At 43.4% G+C, this 15,521-nt stretch overlaps 2 protein-coding genes across 2 annotated transcripts in view; one reads left to right on the top strand and one right to left on the bottom strand.

Annotated features, from left to right (window-relative positions):
• Positions 1 to 361: 361 nt before the first annotated feature.
• On the top strand, positions 362 to 6,391 carry rhbdd3 (rhomboid domain containing 3). The gene is made up of 5 exons (XM_084323523.1): positions 362 to 1,032; positions 1,551 to 1,934; positions 2,254 to 2,380; positions 4,876 to 5,130; positions 5,716 to 6,391. The coding sequence occupies exons 1-5, from the start codon at positions 870 to 872 to the stop codon at positions 5,885 to 5,887; spliced, it is 1,101 nt and encodes a 366-aa protein (XP_084179649.1). The 5' UTR covers positions 362 to 869; the 3' UTR covers positions 5,888 to 6,391.
• A 4-nt stretch (positions 6,392 to 6,395) lies between these two features.
• emid1 (EMI domain containing 1) overlaps positions 6,396 to 15,521 on the bottom strand; it is a gene marked incomplete at its 5' end in the record, with an annotated part of 178,656 nt that continues 169,530 nt past the window's right edge. Inside the window, 7 exons of the mRNA XM_084323082.1 lie at positions 6,396 to 7,980; positions 9,391 to 9,475; positions 11,983 to 12,027; positions 12,288 to 12,332; positions 12,427 to 12,489; positions 13,150 to 13,202; positions 13,597 to 13,686. Coding sequence (XP_084179208.1) covers positions 7,844 to 7,980; positions 9,391 to 9,475; positions 11,983 to 12,027; positions 12,288 to 12,332; positions 12,427 to 12,489; positions 13,150 to 13,202; positions 13,597 to 13,686 — 518 coding nt within the window. The 3' untranslated portion in view covers positions 6,396 to 7,843. The remainder of the gene's footprint in view (positions 7,981 to 9,390; positions 9,476 to 11,982; positions 12,028 to 12,287; positions 12,333 to 12,426; positions 12,490 to 13,149; positions 13,203 to 13,596; positions 13,687 to 15,521) is intronic.

Here is a 15,521-nt window from a genome sequence, read left to right as displayed (position 1 = left end):
ACCTCTATGTCTTCTACTACCTGTACCTCCCCTCCCCCCGGCCCTCCCCATGCTGCTGAATTTATATTATTTTATGAATACAACGTTTAACGTTCGCTAACGTAGAGAAAAGTCAGACGTAATTCGAGATACGTCAGACGTACTTCGAGATACTTCCGTACTTTCCGCCAATCAGCGCATTGCCCTGTCACAGGAGTAATAATCCTGTGGCAGGGCGGAAGTTCCAATCTGGACCGGGGCTCCGAGTCTGCAGCTGGACCCTATTGGAGTAAGAAGAAGAAGAAGAAGAAGAAGAAGAAGAAGAAGAAATAGAAGAAGAAGAAGAAGAACTGGGCGTGGCTTAGCATGCGCACTGGAATAAACCAATACTGCTCAACGTTGATGGGGGAACATAGTCTTATAGAAATTCGTACCACCTTACACGGCTGAGGTTTCAGTTAATGTAACTATGATTTAATAAAACTACTAAATCACAACATTATTATTATTTAACCGCCGTGGTTGGTGTCTTTATCGATAAAATACTTGCCACCAATGACAATGGACGGGCCCAAACAGGAAATGAGTGCAGCAGTGCACTGACTGACTGCAGACCATCTAGCTAAACATTATGAACTGCTATTCGTTGGAGTTGTCCTTTATTAAAAAGTGTTTTATTATACATTGGTATAACTGGATTAACGGGCGAGTTAATTGCAAATATGCGTTATATCGTAAGAATTAAGCGACAATCGGATTGCAGCTAAATTACGTGACCTATGCGTTATGGAACCGAGGACTTCACACACCTTCATACTCTACTTATAATGCATGCTATGTCAGTGTAACCACACCGATCCTCAAATGGGTAGACTGAGCAACAACTAATAATGCTTGACCGTACGTTCTCAATGTGGTACTGGTTCGGTTCAAATCGACCTGGTTTCTTCCTTGGAACAACGCTACTGTTGACTGCAATGCTGCTGATGTATTGTGGAGGCATTCAAGCTAGCCTAAGTTTAGGTCCAGGTGGAGAGTTCCCCAGGTTCAGAGGTAATCATCATAACATCAATATGCAATTTTCCTGAGAATACCTAACCGACAAACCAGTTGGGTCTTACATGTCTCAGATGAAGTCATTTGTTGATAACCTCTCTCCTCTCTTGAAATACTGCACCGGGACTATAAATCATTGAATATCTTCCTGTACATTTTACTGTATATTTTATAATGTATATCTTTGACTGTATTCTTATTTTTGACTACCTAAATGTTTATTGTGAGCGATTCTGTGGTGCTGAATTCCCCTTGGGGAAAAAAACTGCTCAAAACCCACCTCTTCAACTTGGCCTTTAACCCCTAATTTCTCACTTTGTATGTTGTGTCTGTCCACACTATGTTTGTTACTTTTGTTATTTTTTTCCCCTATGTAAAGCGACCTTGGGTCTTTTGAAAGGTGCTATATAAAATGAAGCTATTATTATTATTATTATTATTATTATTATTATTATTATTATTATTATTATTATTATTATCAATAAAGTACTTCTATTCTATTCCTTCATACTCAGATCTGACACTGTACGCTCTTAGTCACGAGGAGCTGCCCTCCCTCCTCTTCAACGCTGCTCTCCTGCTGCTGCTCGGACCGTGTCAAGAGCGACGCTGGGGAACAGTTGCCTTCCTTGCCCTCTCCACCCTGTCCGTGGCCATACTGCCCCCTCTATACACCCTCGTCCTCGCTATCGGTGGCGGCGAGGCTAGTCGTATATGCGGTTACTCAGCCACTCAGCTGGTTTTGTTTACAGCCCAGTGTCGCCAGGTGACACAGAGGAAGGTTTTGAGATGTGTGCCCGTCTGGTTCCTGCCGTGGCTTCTTTTACTCCTCAGTCTGGTTCTCCTCCCAAGCACACCTGCCCTGCTTCACTTCTGCGCTATATGCATTGGCCACAATTGTATCCTTTTCCTGGTATCTTTAACTGCAACTCAAGCCTGTTTAAGTTTCATGTTTTTTTTTCTTTTTTTCTCACATATAAGTTACATTACAGTGAAATGCTTGGTTCTGTATGAGCCCCCTGATATTGTGCTTCATACAGTAAAAATAATAAGGCCAAACACTACAAAATATACAATATACAAACTAAAGTACAACCTAAAGTACAAAATGAAGTATAATAACAGAATGCTGCAGTTAAAAAAAGATGCAAATGGTTTGTATCTGAATTGTAATGTTCTTTTTCCAGTCTTTCTTTCTCTTAACATTATGTGTCCAAGATCGTCAGTCCTTCATTGGAGTTTTACAGGAACTGGAGCATATGAGAATCTTTGACCACATTCCAGACAGGGCGTGTATTCTCACCTCCACCAGATTCAGACTGCCCATCTATACCACCACACACAGGTGGGAGCCATCTCATTGATCTGTACGATTCTGATCTCTGTTCCCTGTACTGAATTTATACCTACCTACTGCTTTCACTGTCTACAACTGCCTTACACTGTAATCATAATAATCTTAACTACCCACCTCATACTATAGTCTACCCTTATACTCTGTATGATAGCATATACAACAGTGCTGTATATACCGCATATTTATATTAGCATTTATTTAGGGGGACAGTAGAGGTAGAGCAGTCATCTGGTAATCCGGAGGTTCCCGGTTCGATTCCCGCTCCTCCCGGGCAGTGTGTCGAAGTGTCCTTGAGCAAGTTCAAGTTTCAAGTTTCTTTAATAGTTGTCATACAGAAGTACAGAATAATATAAATTTTATACAAAATGCTTCTTACTGTTACGCTCCAGAGACTGTGCTAGACAAGATAAGTATGAAATAAAATAGTATAGCATGTAAAATAGAAGTAAAAATAGAGGTCACAGTGTTCAGTATAGACATATGTACAATGTTCGATGGAGAATAGAAGTAACTGAGTTACCATACAATATACAATATACTATGCAATGTACTAATATACAATACTATATAGTGCAAAGCAGAAATGGGATGAGGTACAATTTAGGTACAATTTACAGTAAGGTGTACGAGTTGTAGTACAAATCCTTTACCAATAAATATAAAGTGCGTTTAGGTGATCTAAAGTGTGGAGAGTGGGTGCTGCAGTGTGTTGTTTGTTTAAAGTGAGTGTGTGCGTGTGGATGTGTGTGCTGTCGTGTGCATTTGATGGTTGTTGCATAGTGTTTATTGTTCGTTGAGCAGCCTGATGGCCTGGGGATAGAAGCTTCTTCTGAGTCTTTCTGTGCTCGCCATGAGACTCCGGTATCGCTTGCCTGACCGCAGCAGTTCAAAGAGGCAGTTGTTCGGGTGGCTGGAGTCCTTGATGATTATCTTAGCCTTACCCCTGCACCGCTTGTTGTAAATGTTCTGGAGGGTGGGAAGCCCCCCTCCAATTGTGCGTTCGGCTGAATGTGTCACTCTTTGTAGTCTGCTTCGGTCTTGTGCAGTGCTATTCCCAAACCAGGAGGTGATGTTGCCAGTCAGGATGCTCTCTATTGTACATGAGTAGAAGTTCTTAAGGATCTTCTGACTGACTTGGAACTTCCTTAGGCGCCTGAGGAAGTAGAGGCGTTGTCGTGCCTTCTTCACAACACTGTCAATGTGTGTGGTCCATGTCAAGTCCTCGGATATGTGGGCTCCGAGGTACTTAAAACTGTTCACTCTCTCAACCGGTGCCCCGTCGATGCTGAGGGGGCTGTAGTCCTTGACCCCCGACCTCCTAAAGTCCACAATCATCTCCTTTGTTTTGCTGACGTTCAGGGAGAGGCTGTTCTCCTGGCACCATCCCGCCAGGACCTTGACCTCTTCCAGGTAGGCCCTCTCGTCGTTTGCGGAGATCAGGCCCACAGCCCTCAGCAAGACAATTAACCCCTAATTGCTCCCGATGAGCAGGTTGGCAGCTTGCATGGTTGCCTCCGCTGTCGGTGTGTGAGTGAATGGGTAAAATGTCAAGAACAAATTGTAAAGCATATAAATGCAGTCCATTTACCATCTATATATATTCTATATTTGTCTGAAAATATACCTGCATATAACCCCTCTATATATTTACTATACACCTGCATATATCCCACAGCTCTGTATGATAGCATGTACAAATGCTGTACATACCATTTTTTTTTTTATTCTCACCGCATATATCTATCCTCACCTGTCTGTATTTACCTGCACATAGTCCTCTTACATATCTGTAGATACTATATCTATATCTGTACATATCCTACTCTACTAGTTACACTGCTGGCCAGTATGATTACTACCATACTGTCTTTACACCTGTATCACTGTACATAATTATACTACAACTATACATCTGATTAGCACTACACTCAGTAGTACTCATTTGTATATTTCGTACCCAGTTTAATCCCCTGTACATTGTATATTACTATTGCACTTTACTGCTACATTTGCACACAAACCTCTTTTCGTTGTACTGTCCTTGTGCTGTATAATGACAATACATTTGAATCTAATCTAATCGGAAATTCCAGCTCACCACCGGTTCGCTTGATGTCAGTGGATTTTTCACTTAAACTTTATTTGTTGTTTTATAGTAAAAATACACCTGTTCACACTTGCCTTCGCACAACACGGCGCTGCTCCCAAGTAGCCCATCCCCTTTCCCCCTGACTCTTTTCTTTTAAACTACTGATCCCGTTGTTTTTGTTTATTTTTTGTTACTGTTTCGTGCAAATGGACTGCACCTTGCTTACTTTTTCATTTTTATTTGTTTTATTTCCCTGTTGTTACTATATATACATATTCATATTTTTACCCTTTCTTTTATATAGCTTCTCTTTCTTTTGTAAAGTGTCCTTGAGTCTGAGAAAGGCGCTTCTCTCTCTAAATCCAATTTATTATTATTATTATTATTATTATAGTTCTCAGACGGTGCCCGTGGGGCAGGCAGCTTCCCCCGTACGACCCCTCGCGAGAGACCCTCTGCTTGTGACCCAGCGGCCGTGGTCCGAGCCTGTGCCTCCCTGGCTGCTGGGGGGACCCTCTGCTCCGGCCGAGGCACAGCTACTGGAAGACGCCATGCTAAGAGCCGGGATACTGGCCTCCTTACGGGACGCTCCCGAGGATCTCCCAGATGCTAAAGTGGAAGTGCCAAAGTCATCAGTATCCTCTCTTAGGTTTGTATTAATAATAACAATGTTAACCCTTTCACTACCACGCTACCAAAGGGTTAACCCTTTCACTGTGACAATACAGGTTAACCCTTTCACAACCACACTACAGAAGGTTAACCCTTTCACTACCACTACAGAAGGTAAACCTTTCACTACCACACTACAGACGGTTAACTGTCTGTAGTGTGGTAGGTAGTGAAAGGTTAACCTTCTGTATTGTGGTAGTGAAAGGGTTAATACTCGGAATAGGATTCAATTCACTATGAATTGAAAATGGGGGACCCTGATGTAAACAAGACAAACGTCTTTCTATGGTCTGCATCCCCTTAACAATTGTGTGTATTGAGCCGTACTGTATTGTACCCATTCTGCAATCTGTTAAATAAAGTTTTCTTTCATTCATTCATTCAGGATTTTCTTTTAAATCCATATTGAGTGTCGCTTTCATGCCAGAAATCTTAATTTTTTTTAAAGTGTAGATGTAGATACTTAATGGTAGAAATGCTGTTTTAGAATGAAACTCTTAATTTGGTCAACGTTTGAAAAGTTGAATGCAACCTGATTGAACCCTCCCCTCCCACCCCCCAGACTACAGCAGCTGGAGAAAATGGGGTTCCCTACTGAAAAAGCTGTGGTGGCCTTAGCAGCCTCAAAACAGCTAGATGGCGCTATCTCCCTGCTCATCGATGGCCGCGTGGGGGATGAAGCTGTTGTGGTGGTTTCGAAGGGGAAGGGCCCTCAGCCGCCACAGAGGCCCTGAGCCAATGTCAACGCTCTCCGGTCCAGAACAATGGTCAAGGTGACCCGGGAATAATGTTTGACATTGTCCAATTATATTGAGGTATGCTTGGGTTTTGCTGAGCTGAACTTGACGGTTAAATGTACCCTGTGGGCTTATTCGGAAAGAGAAGGAGAAGAGGAACTAAGCTGTCCTTGCTTTAAACATGTAATCCTCAGTATACATTTACATTCTTACATTTAGTAATTTAGCTGACGCTTTTATCCAAAGCGACTTACAAAGTGTGGACAGCAAGTTAGCAGGAGGGGTACATCTCTTGACAGCTAAGGGTAAGTGGTGTTGTTTGTCAAACAGTGTCGTACTAGTGCTTACAGTACAGCTGCAAACCTGACTGTCTGGTGCGACTTTTGTGTAAATATATGTACATGTACTGCAGAGTTTGGGATGGCGTTGGGATGGCTTTATTTAAAGTTGTAGCAGTGCTTAATAAACACTCTCATGACAAAATGAGGACAAGGTGGTGTTAAAAAAGACTGGACATTTTTTTATTTTTATTATACCAACCATCTAGACAGGATTATTTTAACACAATAACACATTTGCAAGCAATACAATAAAACAAATAGTAAAATGAAGTTACAGCATACAAAACAAGAAACTACTAATGATCATCATTTTAAATAAGTCACAACATGTTTGCTATACGAAACCAATTATCAAGTCTTTATTAGGACAGTTAAACCAGTCTAAATGTAACAATGCAACAGTGGTACAAAAATGTATTCAAGTTCCATCAATTCCGCAGGTTATCGTGGGCTTCTGTCTGCGTGTGTGTGTGCGCGTGCGCTGGTGCGAGCCTCGCTCACGCTAAGCTGACACCGACATTTTGAAACGGAAAGCCACAGAATTAATATATCGGCAAGTGACTTCTGACTGGTGGGTTGGATTCTCTTATACCGCTCAGGACTGTCCTGCATAGTCCCGGTTAACCGTTTGAATGGATACCGTATGCGGCCTGCTGTATTTTATACATTGATAGTGGATGTAAATAATGCAAGCAATTTCATCAGTGTGCATTTGAACCCTTTTCACTACCACACTAAGGGTTAACCCTTTCACTGCGACAATACACTGCCACACGACAAAAGGGTTAACCCTTTCACAAACACACTACTGGCGGTTAACCGTCTGTAGTGTGGTAGTGGAAGAGTCAACCTTCTGTAGTGTGGTAGTGAAAGGGTTAAGGAGAGTAAGATGCACCATGAGAAGCTTAATATGGCGTCACTTTGAGCGACTGATGCCTTCGTGAGTGGGAGAGAGTTGTCTTCATCGTTATAGTGCACTACATAACATCGAGTTAAACAATATGATAGAAATATAACAAAAATGAATGTTAAAGAAAGAGGTTTGTTTGTGTAAGTGTGTCCTGCAAACTGTACATGCTCAGTATACTTAAATAATGAAATCTCTTCAGATTTCAGACACATTGTGAAACGTCAAAAACAAACTAAGATCCAGCCTCTTTGCTCTCATCTGATTCCTCCTTTAATTACTCTTAAAATGACCCTTAATTGTCCACAATAGTTTCCAGCTTAATGAGCACCACTGTGGATTCTCAAATAGATTTTCCTTTTTTTATTAATTTTTTTTTATCAAGCATGGATTTCTTTCCTGAGGCTGCACTGAAGTCCAAGCTGTAGCCACAGAAATGGGATACAGAGGGGAGCTGCTGGATCTACGTGGGAGATCAGTGTTTGGATAGAGAGGGGGGGGGGGGGGGGCGTCGTTCTGGTTCCCAATGGAGAGGCGGTGTTCTGGGGTATCAGTGGAGTTTCCCTGAGGTGTCCCCCACCTTTTTAATCTGATGGTACGTCCCGGTGAGGGTATCAGATACGGTCTGAATCAGTCGGGTGCCAGAGAGACCTGAAGGAGGGGGGTTGGGACAAGCGGGCCTGTGTTCCTCAGGGTCAGCGGGGGCTACTTCCCTCGAACCTCGGCGTCCGAGGACAGAGGAGGAGACACGAGTCGGAACGGAGGCACTCCCGCTCGCTTGTCCCTGTAGAAACTAGGGGACCCTGTGCCAAACGGACCGTCCCCAGATCCTAGATCGGGCTCTGTTGAGGAAAGAGAGGAGTTGGCACCGGGCTTCCCTCTCCACTGAATGCATGTACATACACAGGGTTCGCACAAGGTCCTTGAAGTGCTTAAAGTGCTTGATTTATGTAAAAAAAGAAAAAAAGTCAAGGCCTGGAATTCCTTGAAAACAGCAATTTTTTTAACAAGGTGCTTAAAAAGTCATTGAAATTCAGATCAACCATTCGCATTGAAAGTTTTGTTCATCCATGATAAAATAGTTTTGAATCAAGAAATAGTTTTTTCTTATCTAAAGTGTAACTAATTGTCGGAAATTGGTTTTAAGCCATACATATTGGATCCGATTTTCTTTTCAATAAAAAACCGCATTTAAAAGTGAATTGTATCCTTTTAAATGGAAAATAGTGCTTAGAAAAGTACTTGAAAGTCCAAAATTTCATTTAGCAATGTCTGTGGGAACCCTTCATACAGACATCCTGGTCATAACCAGACTTCTATAGCGAACGCGCCTGGGAAGCTATACTTTCACGTGGCGAGCAACTCTTAAGAGTCAAGTGATGAAGAGGTGGGTTCTGTTCAGATTAGAACCCCCCACCCTTCTTGAACAGAGTCATGTTTGTTAATTATCTCTTCTACTAAACCACCTCCCCTGTGAGAAGCAGACTGGAGCGTTTACATTCAAATTAATTATCAACCAATTAGTCATGAAGTTCAAGCTTTGAGCATAATACAGTTGGGTGAAATAATGATAGATGACTAGGTGGTCACTAGACCTCACTGCAGGAGACAGCTTGGTAGGCTAACACACACACGACAGGCAATGCCACATACCAAACAAAGCACATTCATCATTACAATGCTCAGGGTGTCTGGCGTTTTCAGAAAGTCATCACATTCAATGCAAAAACATCATTTCAGACTAAATCATTATCATACATCTGCTATTCAGTGACTACGTCAGCATTCGATAGCATAAGTAGCAAATATTATTCACAAGTTTCTTTTATGTGCCACACTCTCGTGTGCCTAGTACGTAAGCACCGGGTTCCTTACCATCGCCACTCGTTCTTACCTCCAGAACCTGTGTGGATAAGAGCAACACGTGGCTATCTGCAGAGAGGGCTAACAGTACAGTGGGGAGAGGATGGTTTCCAGCATTACCTGGCCAGATGATCGCCTCCAGGAGCGTCACCCTGCGAGCCAGAAGCTCGAGGTCTGCCTGCAAGTCTTGGATCGTCTGCAAGCTAAGGTCCTATATCAGAGAGCAGTGACAGGCGGGACTGGTGAGGGGCTGCCTGAGACTGTTCACACCCCCATCCCGTCCCTTTGTCCCCGAGAACGAGGTACGACGTGGGGAAACCCCCCCCCCTGCCTACCTAAGTTTTTACCCACCGCCTAAAAGCTGACCCCGTCTCAGGCCTACTACTCACCATGAATACCGATCATAGTCTCGAGGATTAAAACCCTCTCGGCTAAGATCTTCAGCGCCTCTCTGATCTGATGTATCCCGTCCCCCTGTGAAAATAGATACAGCCGTCAAGGTTAAAGGAGCACAAAGCCAAACGACTGCTCGCCAAGTCACGTTCTCTTTGTCAATCCGTTATCATTACAGCAGTTAGCGGGTTAAAAAAACAAAACAGTCCATATTATTATCTTCTGAGCGACCCCCAGCTTTATCATCGCATCCCTAGTCTAGTAGCTCCCTCATTCTCTGGGCCATGCCGTCGTACCAAGCCAGTCTCTTGCCATGCCGTGGCTGGGTAACAGCATGCGCAATCGTCACAGTGCATCCTCTTGTTGTCCACATGACACAGTTAGAGGAGCAGACTGTCCCAGATAGTATTATTATTTATTTTTAAAGATTTGATCATGCCATTCACATTCCACATTCCGCTGGGTAGCTATCAAACCAGGCAAGTATGTAAACAGAGTCACCGCTGTGGTCATAATAGCTACTGGTCAATATGTCTGGCGGGAGAAGTCTTTATAGTTTATTGTTTTATTGTTTATCTCGTGAGATAATAGGTTGGGTCGTACTGTACGCTGGACTGACTTTTCGCGTCAACCTTTCAGACACAGACATAATGGAGTTGAATAAGAAAGGTTAATAGACAGAGGCAGAACATCCCGGTTACAACAGAAGGCATGCAGAGAATGAATGACTAATGCTGTTGGTGTCTGGGTGAGCGATTCCCCTCCAAGAAAGTCACAGATTAGCAAAATAAGCCCAGAGGATGATTCAATAGAAAACAGGCAAGGTTTCAGTAAATCAGACGAATTGTATTTTATGTATTTGTTTGCTTTGGACCAAAGATAAATCCATCTCTTGGTCCATGGAGGCACTCGGGAGACTCGATTCGAGTCGGGATGAATCCTTCCACCCGTTTCGCGCAGGAGCGCTTAGGAACAATTTGGAGCAACCTTGCCTTGTTTCTGTGTTATTAATGTCATTTCAGTTTAGCCATGAGACACATCATGGGGTTTAGTTTCACATCCAGAAAACAACATGTTCTGTAGTGCAGCGGTTAGCGATGGAACCATGCAGCGTTGCATTGTGGGATAAAAGAGGAGAAGCTGTATCCACTCCACTCACATCAGAGCACACACCCCCCCCCCCCCCCGCCCCAACACCAAAACATATGGAGTGATTTGGCATATACATTCCACACTACTGAGGAATTCAACACCTAGGTAGATTTTATTCAGTGTTCATTGAGACTGTGCAAGGTCCTTTATATTGTACCACAGGCCAATTTAAAATGAATAAAAAAATTATAATTTACTGCATGTATATGTATATGCCAAAGTCAGATGCTGGGAATGTGACTGTGAAAGGTAGCCATGGAGACAGTAGCTTGCAGAGGGAGTCAGACAGCTTTAGGGGTCAGGAGGACAGTGGTCGTGACGAGGGGCAGCAGTCCAGAGCAACACCCCCAAGGAACCAAAACACCAAACGTTAACACACAACAATCAGCAACAAGAATCACACAAGCTGAGAAAGAAGGCATCACTAAATGAGTATCAATAAATGATCAAAGCCCCAATCTGTGTGAACTGAAGTGAAATCTCTAGATGGAAAACCAGCTATTTGTCAATGAGAATATAGATCTGGTTTACAGTGTTTGCGTGAATAAACCATTTACGGCCACAATATACTGTACAGCGAATACAATTATTTACATATTTACCTGTTATATCTAGTGTTAGTCCTCAGAGCTCAGTCAATCAACTACAGAATTAAAACATTTCTCCATTCTTATTTCTTGTTTTTGCTTAAAATTTGTTTCAATTTGGATCACTGGTTGGGCCTTTAAGGACTTTAAACACAAGTGAACCATGATGCAGCAAGACACCACTTTCTATGGCCCAGAAACAGCCATCTACTCATGGTGATTACAAAAAGACAATAACCATGGCCTAGGCTGTAATACCGTAGGTCATGGTTAGATTGAACTGAAGGCATGGATTCATTGCATTGCCGATGATTTTGATTTTGTGGTGGCGTAAATAAAAAATTAAGAAAATCTTACATTTAGATTGTTCTTGTAAAACGAGAAAGAGGTAAAGGAAAAGGTGGGATTAGACACACATGATGACACGTTTTAATGCTCAACATCACAGTCTTAGTACAGTTTGGGGATTTTCTACTACTAGGGCTGGGCGATATATGGATAAAAAAATAAATATGATAATCAGGATTTTCTTTTCTATCTATAAGGATGTATATCACATCACAATATATGCATAGGCAAGGAAAATCACATTGATCATCATATTGGACTGCATTTCCTGAATTTCCCAAAAGGGGATCAATAAATGAATATCTTATCTTATGGTAAGTGTGATATCAAACAGAATTGTTCAATTACCATCCTCAAATATTTCAGAAAGAATTTAGTGAGAAATACAACTTCAGTATTATAATGTATGAACATACATATCGGCCAGCCCTACGTGCCACCCTAAAGTGAGAGTATGCAAGGCACTGACAAACAGGCACCCCACCACAAGCACCGTCTTACCGGTAAGCCCCTCTCTCCTGGCTCTCCCTTGGTACCCGCCGTCCCCTGCGGAGAAACATTAACAACACAAGAAAATTGGACTGCCGTTTTAATCGCATCCCATAAAAAAGTATCGGCAGCGTATTTAAAACAGAAAGAAGCCGTTCTTCTCCCCAGTCGTGCGGTGTCACTGGTTAGTGTAGTTTACAGTAATTGAACGGGCTGTGACATGTGTTGATGTTTCCCCCCACCGCGCCGGTTTACTCTGGCTGGCCTCCTCAGGGCCACAGCGCCGCACACACAGCAGGGTGGTGGAGGTGGCTTACCGGCTCTCCTCTGAAGCCCCGTTCTCCCGGATAACCCAAAGGACCCTGGGAAAAGCCAAATACTTGGGTTATAAAGACGTCTGTTTTGAAGGAGTGGAGGACATAAAAGAGAGAGAGAGACACTGGGTGTTACACTCACTCGCTCCCCTCGCTCTCCTTTTGGCCCCACGGGGCCATGTGTTCCGGGGACTCCGGGTTTCCCCTGTTGATCGAGGAAAGAAATATATAATTTGAACCCTTTCACTGCCACACTATGACCACCACACCACTATGAATTGAAAATGGGGGACCCTGATGTAAACAAGACAAACGTCTTTCTCTGGTCTGCATCCCCTTAACAATTGTGTGTATTGAGCCGTACTGTATTGTACCCATTCTGCAATCTGTTAAATAAAGTTTTCATTCATTCATTCACACTACCAAAGGGTTAACCCTTTCACCACGACAATACAGGAGGGTAACCCTTTTCACTGCCACATGACAAAGGGTTAACCCTTTCACAACCACACTACAGAAGGTTAACCCTTTCACTACCACACTACAGACTGTTAACCGTCTGTAGTGTGGTAGTGAAAGGTTAACCTTCTGTAGTGTGGTAGTGAAAGGGTTACATTTAAATATATAATATAAAAACCTAGTTCAAACTCCGTGTTCCACTTCATGCACTGACTTTTCATTTTTTGTTTTGCTTTCTGTTTTCTTTCTTTTTTTATTGTTGTTTCTTTTCATGTTGAGTTTATGTAGGGAGGGGATCAGGATTTATGTTTAGTGTCATGTATGATTGATCATTTGGAAGAGGAAAAATAAAACATCTCCCCACCCCAAAAAACAACAACACTAGCATTCTAAGAGCAAAGCTTACGTTCTGTCCTGACGGCCCGAGCGGTCCTACTGGGCCTTTGGGACCCGGGGGACCTGAGAGACATAGGAACAAATATGAAGCTGAAATGTTGGTATTTTACATTCACAACCATGGGAACCAACAGGCAAACTGTAACTTTACAACTGTTAGAGACAAAAATACAGGAAGGAGACGTGAATGCATGATAGACAAGGATGTGGGTTATTAACTTGTATGTGTATTGTGGGGAAATAAAGCGAGGCCTGACAATTGGATTGTACTACATACAGTATATTATACAGTAAGCAGAGGAAGATATATGGAGTATGACGTTAACAACTATGACATGGAAACAAGACACACAGTCCTAGAGAGAAACTGTGCAGCAGGGACGACTAACTGGAGTCGGTCTGCCAATATACAGACGTTGAGGAGACGCAGTGAGACGGAGAGGAACACAGAACTCACCGGCGGGTCCAGCAGGACCCTGAGGGCCTGGGACCGGAGCCCCTCGAGAGTCGTGGAATGTGTTGGAGAAGATGGGGTCTTTCCCGCGACCTGGAGTTAAAGGGTGCATCTTAATTTTAAGAAGTCGCATATTTCTCACGTGGCTTACATTTACATTTAGTCATTTAGCTGACGCTTTTATCCAAAGCAACTTACAAGTTTTGTACAACAAGACAGCAGGAAGGGTACAACTCTATCAGCTGAGTAACAATGGTCATCAAAGTGTTGAGTGCTATAGTGTTGGTTAGTATATTAGGGTCTTAGGGTTTAGGCTTAGGGTCGGGCTTAGGGTTGTCAAATCAATATGTGAACATGAGCGATTCTCAATTCCCTCCCACATCAACAGGATTGCTAGATTCCAGTGCGCAAATCTGTTACGCGGGACGGACAAGCGACTGCTTCATTGATAATGAATTAGAGATTGACTTTGTGGATTTACTTACTGAACCGTTAAGTCCAAATCAGTGTTAGATTAGACTAAAATTTATTGTCATCATACATACAGCACAAGTACAGTACAACAAATAGAAGTTTGGCATCCAACCAGAGTGCAAATGCAACGAGCAACAGCAATATACAATGTACAGGTGATTAAACTGGAAATAAAATATATAAATTAGTACTACTGGGTAATAGTGCTCATCAGATGTATGTACAGAGTTGTAATATTAATATGTACAGTGATACAGGTATAAAGACACTATGGTCGTAGTCATACTGGCCAGCAGCATAACTAGTAAGAGTATGTAAGAGATATGTACAGATATAGATATAGTATCTATAGATATGTAAAAAGGTTATATGCAGGTATGTACAGACAAATGTGGATATATATACGGTAGAATAAATATATATATATATACACAGCATTATTGTACATGCTATCATACAGGTTATATATCATATTAGTTATATGTTATATATTAGTGCTAGTATTTCTGCAGTCTCCTTTTCTGTGTTTCCTCATTCATTTTCTGTGGAGCTGCTGTATATGGTGTGACAGATTAGGCGGCGAGCCAAACTCTTCCTTCTTAGTTTCTGGCAGTGGGATCCAGGAGTGAATTGTTCAGTAATACAAACCGAGCTAGGGCAATGGAGTAAGATTTTCCAAAGCTGACAATCAGCGGTGTTATCATACTTGTAAGTGTAGTTGAGAGTGACAGATGAGGCTAAAAGTAACTACACGAATGCCTACAGGGGGCAGTGTTCTCTCACAAATACTCGGGACTTCACCTAGGAATTACAAGCAGCATGGTGTCCAACTCTTCATCGAAAAAAATCAGCTTGTAACGCTGATTGCTATCATTGAAGATGGCGATGCAGTGACACGTGTGATGGCGTGAGGAGCAGGGGGCATGAGGAGCAGGGGGCGTGAGGAGCAGGGGACGAGAGGAGGAGGGGGCATGAGGAGGAGGGGGCATGAGGAGGAGGGGGCGAGAGGAGGAGGAGGGGGCGTGAGGAGCAGGGGGCATGAGGTGCAGGGGGCGTGAGGAGCAGGGGACGAGAGGAGGAGGGGGCATGAGGAGGAGGGGGCATGAGGAGGAGGGGGGGGCGAGAGGAGGAGGAGGGGGTGTGAGGAGGAGGGGACGAGAGGAGCAGGGGGCATGAGGTGCAGGGGGCGTGAGGAGCAGGGGACGAGAGGAGGAGGGGGCATGAGGAGGAGGGGGCATGAGGAGGAGGGGGCGAGAGGAGGAGGAGGGGGTGTGAGGAGGAGGGGACGAGAGGAGCAGGGGGCATGAGGAGGAGGAGGGTACGAGAGGAGCAGGGGGCGAGAGGAGGAGGAGGGGGTGTGAGGAGGAGGAGGGGGTGTGAGGAGGAGGGGACGAGAGGAGCAGGGGGCATGAGGAGGAGGGGGCGTGAGGAGGAGGAGGGGGCATGAGGAGGAG

The sequence above is a fragment of the Notolepis coatsorum genome (assembly GCF_963971535.1).
Source record: "Notolepis coatsorum genome assembly, chromosome: 10".
In the NCBI taxonomy this organism is placed as follows: Eukaryota; Metazoa; Chordata; class Actinopteri; order Aulopiformes; family Paralepididae; genus Notolepis; species Notolepis coatsorum.
This window is presented reverse-complemented; position numbering and strand designations above follow the sequence as displayed.